This window comes from Dioscorea cayenensis, chromosome 8 (assembly GCF_009730915.1).
Source record: "Dioscorea cayenensis subsp. rotundata cultivar TDr96_F1 chromosome 8, TDr96_F1_v2_PseudoChromosome.rev07_lg8_w22 25.fasta, whole genome shotgun sequence".
Taxonomy (NCBI): Eukaryota; Viridiplantae; Streptophyta; class Magnoliopsida; order Dioscoreales; family Dioscoreaceae; genus Dioscorea; species Dioscorea cayenensis.
The window spans coordinates 764,127-772,534 of NC_052478.1; the positions used below are offsets into that span (position 1 = coordinate 764,127).

General features: G+C 41.5%; 2 protein-coding genes across 3 annotated transcripts; one reads left to right on the forward strand and one right to left on the reverse strand.

Moving 5' to 3' along the window:
* The first annotated feature begins 296 nt into the window (after positions 1 to 296).
* Positions 297 to 1,328, forward strand: LOC120267812. 2 transcript variants are annotated; one of them, XM_039275493.1, is made up of 3 exons: positions 297 to 888; positions 992 to 1,042; positions 1,144 to 1,328. In XM_039275493.1, the coding sequence occupies exons 1-3, from the start codon at positions 328 to 330 to the stop codon at positions 1,309 to 1,311; spliced, it is 780 nt and encodes a 259-aa protein (XP_039131427.1). In that variant the 5' UTR covers positions 297 to 327; the 3' UTR covers positions 1,312 to 1,328. The 2 variants fall into 2 exon arrangements, with proteins under 2 accessions (XP_039131427.1, XP_039131428.1); XM_039275494.1 differs by having other exon boundaries at positions 998 to 1,042.
* A 476-nt stretch (positions 1,329 to 1,804) lies between these two features.
* LOC120266381 (G-type lectin S-receptor-like serine/threonine-protein kinase At2g19130) lies at positions 1,805 to 4,666 on the reverse strand. The gene has a single exon (XM_039274005.1). The coding sequence runs from the start codon at positions 4,513 to 4,515 to the stop codon at positions 2,008 to 2,010; it is 2,508 nt and encodes an 835-aa protein (XP_039129939.1). The 5' UTR covers positions 4,516 to 4,666; the 3' UTR covers positions 1,805 to 2,007.
* Between the last annotated feature and the right edge of the window lie 3,742 nt (positions 4,667 to 8,408).

An 8,408-nucleotide genomic window follows, 5' to 3' on the forward strand; every position in this document is an offset into this window, starting at 1 on the left:
TATATATATTAATATGAATTTTAGAATCTCTAATTCCAATCTATCCCTACTCGCCATGCCAGATCTCGTGACCCTCCTTACTCTCAATGTCAGCCGTCCGATCCACAAAGCCACCCTACACTCCCCGACCACGCCCGCCAGCCACGGCTCCTTCCGTACGTGTAGCCTTTCTCACACCGCACTGACACGTGTCAGCTTTTTCCACTGGTCCCCACCACTTCTCCTCCGGCTGCATATACTGTTTGTTATAAATCCCGTTCCCCGTATTCTTCTCATTCTCCCTTCTATCTCTATCTCTCTCTTCCTTCATCTCTACAAGCTCTTCTCATGGCGACGGCGTTTCTCCTCTGGCCTGCAGCACCCTCCTCCTCGCCGGAGAGGTCTCACATCCCCGACCAGGAACCTGATCCTGGGCAGGATCCAACCCCACTGCCGATCGCCAAGCCAAAGGCCCGCAAGGCCGGAGGAAAGCAGCCAGCTCCTAAGCGCCCCCCTCAACGTGGTCTCGGGGTGGCCCAGCTCGAACGCCTTCGTCTCCAGGAACGCTGGAGCAAGATCACCGATCCGGAGTTCCATCCCTCGCCTCCACAGCTTCCGCCATACTCTCCCCCCGCACCTAACTTTGACGGCGTTCCCCCTGTCTGGAATGATCACCCACCGGGATCTCCGGGTTACTGTTACATCCAACGTTACCGGGCCCTCAACCCAGTGATCCCACCGTATGGGTCGCTCCCGACCGGCCGATCGGTGCTTCACGACCAGTATGCCATGGATCGGATCCGCTTCTCAGGCAGCGGTCTCCAGGCCGCAAGCCCTCCTTCGGTAATAGAGCCCCCTTCAAACCAAATGCCGCAATGCCTCTCATCTCATTGCGAGTTATGCACTCGAGTAAGCATTCTCACCGGGTTCCCAATCCATCTATCCACTTATATTCTTTATGATCATTCTCACTGTGATCTCTTCTCCTATTCCTCACTGTCTTTCCATTTAGAATCAGTTCTCCGGTGAGGATCACGGCGCTGCTGCTAAGGTTGTTCACCAGGTACTAACAAAGTCACTTCATACTTCATTCAATGAAGTGATTTATTGCATATGTTTACATTAATTAACCTCACTATAATTACTCTGGTTTTTAATTTCTAGGAAACAGAGCCGGACACAACTAGTACGAGAGAGATGGAGTACTATGAGTTCCTTCCGCATTGTGGCGGCGTCTCGCATGGAGATTCGGAGTTTGCTCATCGGACGGCTGAAGATGGATCTTCTTCCTCTCCGGACTTCATTGACTTATCACTAAAGCTCTCTTTTTAAATATATATATATATATATATATATATATATATATATATATATATAAAGGGTGGAGGAAAAAAGCTCATGGGTTTGCCGTCGTTTTCTGAACTGAAGTCTAGTTTTTTTGTTCTAATCTTTGGGTTAAAATGTCTAATGTTTCCTAGACTTCAAGGCTTTTGTGTATTTTATGTTCTTTTTTTCTTATTATTAGTATTATCTATTTTTCACTTTACCAAGGCCTGTTCGGACACTAGTTTTTTGATGAAGGCGACATGAGGGGACACTACTATCTATTAATGAAGACTTATTTGTAATCTAGTTTTTCAATTTTTAAAAATAACCAAAAAGAGATTAGTGGTTAGAAAATGGGGTTCTGAATGCACAACAGTATAATGTATATCACTGCTAGTAGTAGTATATATTCTGGATATTATTCTGGAGACTGAGAAAAGATGGAATAAATAGTCACGTTTTCTAGAATAGCACAGGCCCTGAACGACCCCCCAACTTGTGCTGCTTCGCTTTTACAGTACTGTTGGACATGAAATCAGTTTGTCTGTATACTGTTATTATAGGTTGGATATAAACAGAGGAATAAATTACATTACAGTCAAATGTATCAAATAATTAGCATCTCATCTGTAAAATACAAAATACATGTTCACAAGTAAGAAAGCGTCAAAGAAGAGGAACTGTAAACCACTTCTCCCAATCTCAAGAAGGGTTTCCAGAACTCGTAGAGGATGTGGTTTTATTCTGAGAACTATCAGACGTATAAGTCTGCATCTGAGAACTTGGATTTGAAGACAAATCAGAGAAGAAGATTATGTTCTCAGGGGGGTTTTCAGACAAAATCTGGAGAGACCTTGGTATGGGAGGCACATCAACTTCAAGAACACCCTCTAAAATCTGAACAACTTGACCCATTGTTGGTCTCAAGGTCTCATCATCCTGAATACACCAACAAGCAACTCTGCATACCCTGGTGACCTCCTCCGGGTTTGCATCGCCTTCCAACTTTGTGTCTAACAAACTAAAGGCATCACCTTCAATGAGTTTACCTGCTGCCCGTGTTGGAAAGAAAGCACCCCTACCTTCCCCTACTTGCTCAGAGTTCCTCATCCCTGATATGATCTCAAAAAGCATCATACCATAACTATAAACATCAGCTTTAGCAGTGATAGCCACACCAGTAATCCACTCTGGTGCAAGATATCCTCTGGTTCCTCTCATGGTTGTCAAGACTCTGCTAAAGTCCCTGCCCATAAGTTTTGCAAGCCCAAAATCTGCTACTTTTGGAACAAATGAATCGTCTAAGAGTATGTTCTCCGGTTTGATATCACAATGTATGATGCAATCCCTGCACTTCTCATGGAGATAATACAATCCCCTGGCTGTCCCCAGAGCAATCTGATACCTTGTTTTCCAGTTGAGAACCTTAGGAGAGGTTTTGCTAGAGAAAAGCAGAGTATCAAGAGAACCATTGGGCATGTAGTCATAGACAAGCAGTCTGTTGGTGCCTTCGGTGCAGAATCCACGAAGGCGAACAAGGTTGACATGTTGGATGGTTCCAATGGTGCTCACCTCTGTTCTGAATTGCTTCTCACCCTGACGAAGCCCTTCAAGTTTCTTCACAGCAATGGCAGTGGAATCAGGCAGAACACCTTTGAACACAGAACCAAAGCCTCCTTCTCCTAGTTTCTGTGTGAAGTTCTTGGTCACACGTTGCAAGTCACTGTATCTGAAAGCCATCAGACCACTTTCCATAGTCTTTGAAGCGTTCAGCAATGCTTTTTTTCTCCTTCTCCAAACAAGAACCCATACAATGGCCCCGCAGAGCAAACAGGCGGCAACAACACCGGTGACAATGCCGACAACCATGTTCTTTTGGCTCTTTTGAGTCGGAAGCTCAGAAGCAGCTAAACGGAGATAAAGCGTTCCTCCACCGGTCCCACTTCCATACTGCTCCTGAAGATTAAGCAAATCTCCAAACCAAAGAGAACATCCACTTTCATAAGAATAGGCAGTGCAAGAGCAGTTGTTCAAGCAAGCAAGCTCACATTCATCCAAACTCCCAACCTGCAAAGCCTGAGGATTATCAGGTAATCTAACATTATCCATCTCAAAGAACTTATCTTGATCCACGTTGGCAGAGCTGTTATTGCCGGTATTACACTGCAAAGGAGTGTTCCTCTCACACCCCCCACTCTGATCACTCAATGCCCAATCTTCCGGAAATTTCTGTCTGAAACCTTTGACGCAGTTGCAGTAGGGCAACGCATTCTCGTTGCAGCTACCAAAAGGCCCACAAATGGCAAAAACCTCGCACTGCTGTCTCGGCTGCGACCAAAACAGAATCCAGCTCCCACTGGCCGGGACCCAAGTCAGCATTTTTATCTGCCCGGAGACATCCATGATGAACCTTGAGATGATGTTTTCATCCTTGACATAGTAAATGAAGTAGTTCTCCTGAGAGTTATTCACATAGCTGAAGTTGTAGATATAATTGGAGGTCATCTCCGGAACCAAGTTGAAGATTTGACCATTCCAAAGGCCACTGCTCCAGTAGGATCTGGAGTTGTTCCATTGGATAATGTATTGGCTTGTCCCGTCAGGATCAATCTCAAGAGAGAAAAGCCCAGGGGTTGGGTCCTCTGAATTCTTCCAAGAAGCAAGTTGCTGGCTCTTTCCAGTGACTTTATTGAAGGCCAGCTTGCCTCCAGGGAGCCAAGTGTGGGTTGGATTGTCAAAGCTCTGCCACAAAATCTTAGAAGAGTTATTTGTTCCATCTCTGAGCACAAGGTTCCCGGTGTCAAGCAGGACAGCAACGGTGGAGTTGGAGGTGGAGGAAGTAGTGGTAATATTGGTGGACCAGACAAGGGACTTGGATTGATCTAAGAGAACCAAGTTGCCATCTTGAGAGGAGATTTGGAGAACAGAGGTGGAAGGGTTGGAGACCGGCTTGGCTCTGTTAGCCAGCCAGACTGGGGTGCGCTCTGAGACCTTGTTGTACCATATGCCTATATAGAAGCGTTGGGAGGAGTTAGTACCTATTGGGAGAAAGCCCAGGACGAAGTTGCCACCACTGGAGCTCAGCAACTGCTCTCCAGATAGAGTTTGGTTGGCAGAAATGGAATCTAATGAAGCACAAGGTAAAGAGATGATGCTGATGATGATAGAGATGAGGAGAAGCCAAAGCAATGGATATTGTTCTGAAGCCATGGCTGGAAATGGAACAGGAATACCACACCATGGACAGGAGATCAGCTAGTGATGGGAAACAACTTAATTAAGAAGGGTCTCGTTTAATGTGTTGTGAAGAGGCAGAGAAGTCAGAAGATAATGAGAACGGATTTTATCCACCATCATCATGCACGGCCACCTCACAAGTCCTTGTTAGTTGGTTTCACATACTAATATATTGCGAATCAATAATGTCTATCTATATTTACACCATTAATATGAAGTTAAGGAGTATATTTTTTAGGGACCAGAAATTGAACCCGTGACAAGACCCGAATGAAGAGAACTGAAAAAATAACCAATTGTTTGTTTGTTGAGCCCATCTGCAACTTCTGTGTGGTTCGGTTTTGTTTCCAGGTCCTCAATGCACGGACACCTTTTATTTCGACCAACTGCATCCTTTTAATAAAAATAATATTTGTATATATGTATTTTTGTCACAATGATTGATGATGGTGCATTTTGTAATGAGTCTGTAATTATAAAATTTAATTATAAAGTCATCGAACTTTTTATCAGACAAATAAAATAAAATAAATAAATAATAGAAAGGCAACGTGCTCCGCAGGTTGACCATGTGAGAAATGAGACCCAACCAAAGTGGTTCCAGATGGGTTGAGCCTGTTCCAAGAGAGGCTGGTCAACGTTAACACTTTGTGAGAATTCAACTGTATATTGCGTTCCATGTTGGATCATTATGACGTGATTGCTGTTTATTTTTATCTGTGATTCTTCCCTACTCATTTTGATATAAAAACAAATTATTTTTTTAATCAAAAATCTCATTGAGATTACCCTCTGTTGACTACAATGGTTGTTATAATCACTTGATTTGGATATTAAATATCAATAATTTGACTAATTTTTAGTATATGATTAAAAATATAATAATAAAAAAATATGTGTATATATAAAAATAATAATATATATATATATATTATTTGTTGGTTGACTTAATGTTTAACGGTAAATGATCACATTGAGAATACTAAAAAAATTGGTCCACACCATTGCTTGAAAGGCTTCGCTTACCCATTTTATTGAATGTGAATTATTCAAAAAAAAAAATCATTCATTAAGTCAGTATTCAAAGGAGCATGCTATATATATATATTACATAATTTATTGACCTTTATTAGAAATAATCAAGCATCAGCACTGTTCACACAGGGTGGCTTGCCAGATGCCATTTACAGGAAGAGCCATTGAAGGTTTCAATCAAAAGTTGAAAACTACCAGAGTCACGGATGGAGTTAGTGAAAGGAAATTGGGTTTATAAACTGTTGTCTTATTTATTTGTATTTTTTCAACTGTTATATTTTGTTATATTCAATGGAATAGTGATTTACCTACTTTTGTTAAAAACGAAAGGACGAGTTGATGTTTGAGTTGATGTTTAAATATTAAATTAAAGATGAGATTGGGCTCAAAATGCACCTTCATCCCACTAAAAGAGTGGTTGGGATTAAATGTTGCCTTGTAATTATATCTTGATTTATGTATAATATTAATTTCTTGAATAATAAATATGAAATAGATCGATATAAAAAAAAATATTATATAGATATTTTAATTTGGAGAGCATAAAAATTTTATTATTTTTCTTTTTCATAGGTTTATGGATTTTTTATTCTTGAATTTTTTTCTTTCTACAAGAATCATTTCATAAATTCAAGCACCTCTTAAATTTTTATAAACATTCTTTGTAAATTCAGCTGTGTTTTATTTTTATTTTTTATTTTTTTAATTTTTAGTTTGCTGGTAAAACCTAAAATTATTTTTGGTTGCTACTTCTTTGTTTTATTTTGCCTTTTGCCTTATTTGTACTATTTTTTTACCACCGTCATTTGCATTGTGCATTGTGTTTTATGTGTTTTTACTTCATTTTTTTTTTTTAACCAAGGCATGCCTATTATGATATATTATTGGGAAATGGAAGATGTTATGTAGTTGAATATTATTGTTGAATTGTAAATTTTGAATTTATATTGTCCATTATTATTATTATTATTATTATTATTATTATTATTATTATTTACTAATTTTTTTACTTAGATGTCCAAGTTTTTATCAATTTGGGTGATTTGAAATATGTTTTTTTAAAAAAATATTGTAATTTTTTTAAGAAAAATACCTTTTTGTGTATTAATTTTGAAAAATGAGCATATGAAGGATTTAAAAAGCGGGACCGGGATTAGCATGTTCAACCGGGAACCAATCGCCATATTAATTGAACCGGTCCTTGATCGAACCGGTTCGAACCGATTTAGGCTGAAGCCCAGCAAAGCCCGGTTTCACCGGACCGGGTTAAAAAAAAATTAAAAATTTCACTATGGATGTTGTCACGGCCTTGCCGATCGCCCCAACGATCACCGCGTGACGCTCGTCACGCCACCATAGGCCGAGCCATCCTGACCAAGTACATGAGCTACTACGACCAAGATACAAGCAACCACACATGCAAACAAGGGAATTAGAGAGAAAAACATAAACTCTCTATGAAAGAAACCAAGATACACCATGAACCCGGATAGCCAAGCCAAGGTCTCCACCCCACCAAGGATGGAGAGGAACCAGCCCACAACCAAGAGGAAAACTCACCAAGAGCTCTCTTCCTCCCTTCTTATGGACTCTATTGATCCAATGGTCATGTCACCAAGAAGCACAACCAAAGAAACACACTTCACTTTCAGTGCTACAGTACCCTAAACAGTGCTCATCCATATCCCTCCCCCCCTTGCTATAGTGCACTGACAAAGGCGTCATGCCTCAAGCCCGGCCGCTCCCTATCGGTCCCCTTCGGGTAGTGCCCCAGTATCACCCGAAATCCCATCGCAGCATTCCTCCTGTGAAAGGCGCTCGGCACCGACCCAACGCCTACATGCTATCCCGCTCATAACTAGGCTAAGAGCCCCGCTCACTCTGCTCGATCCGTGACATGACGATGACAAGTCCATTGATCGACCGCATGCCATGCGTGCTTATGCTAATCCCGACTAATTGGCCCATACTTAGCCACTCCGGCCTCGCAGCCGTGATCACACGATCACCCGCCCATTGATCGAGATTCCTCGCCACGCCGCATCACGCCACGTGCGCTACCCTAGTGAGCCCTCGAGTGCGTGGCACCACGCCCACAGACCCGCTCACCCCAAGACCCCCGGCTAGAATTCTCGGTCATGCGTAGACTCGACCCGCGCATTGGATGATCGGACGGACATTGCCTATTTGGACTTGGAATTTGGCCAACCTTGGTTTCATTAGCCATCTCCCTCGGCCAGGGACCACCCTATGCCGAGCGTGTAAGGTAGAACCCTTACAGCTGTCAAGGTTCTCATCTCACTTCTCAGTTCTCATTTCTCACCCCCTGTTGAGTTTTGAGAGCTTTCTTAGTGAAGAATACAGAAGCTTGTGGGCCTCAAAATGGAGAAGAAGAAGAACGACGGCGAAGAACAACGGCAAGGTATTCCATTCCATATCACACATTATATTTTGTGCATTTTCCAATCGATTTTGCAGGTCATAAATCAACTCATCATTTTCCTTTTTCATAAATACTTCTAATCATCTTCTCAAATTGCTCACCGGCCCAACTTGGATTGAGAGGATTGAAGAGAACAGCTGCTCTTGTTAATGCCCCATTTTTTCTGATTTGTTCTGGATTTTTTTTTTATAATTTTATATTTTTTTTTAAAATTTTAAATATTTCAAAAATTTTTAAAAAATTAGAAAACTATTGAACCGACCGATCGAATCGATTGGACTGGTTGAACCGCGAAGTCCGGTTTTTAAATCCTTGGAGCATATGTGCAAGCAACCTTTAATTGATCGGTAATTAATTTTTTATCCACTGTTTTTTCTTCGGTGAGCTC

Excerpts from the sequence above, each read along its gene's own strand:
- LOC120266381 (XM_039274005.1), bottom strand. The coding sequence starts at position 4,515 with ATGGCTTCAGAACAATATCCATTGCTTTGGCTTCTCCTCATCTCTATC.
- LOC120267812 (XM_039275493.1), top strand. The coding sequence starts at position 328 with ATGGCGACGGCGTTTCTCCTCTGGCCTGCAGCACCCTCCTCCTCGCCG. Across the intron at positions 889-991 it reads ATTGCGAGTTATGCACTCGA|AATCAGTTCTCCGGTGAGGA; the intron begins GTAAGCATTCTC and ends CTTTCCATTTAG. Across the intron at positions 1,043-1,143 it reads CTGCTAAGGTTGTTCACCAG|GAAACAGAGCCGGACACAAC; the intron begins GTACTAACAAAG and ends TTTAATTTCTAG.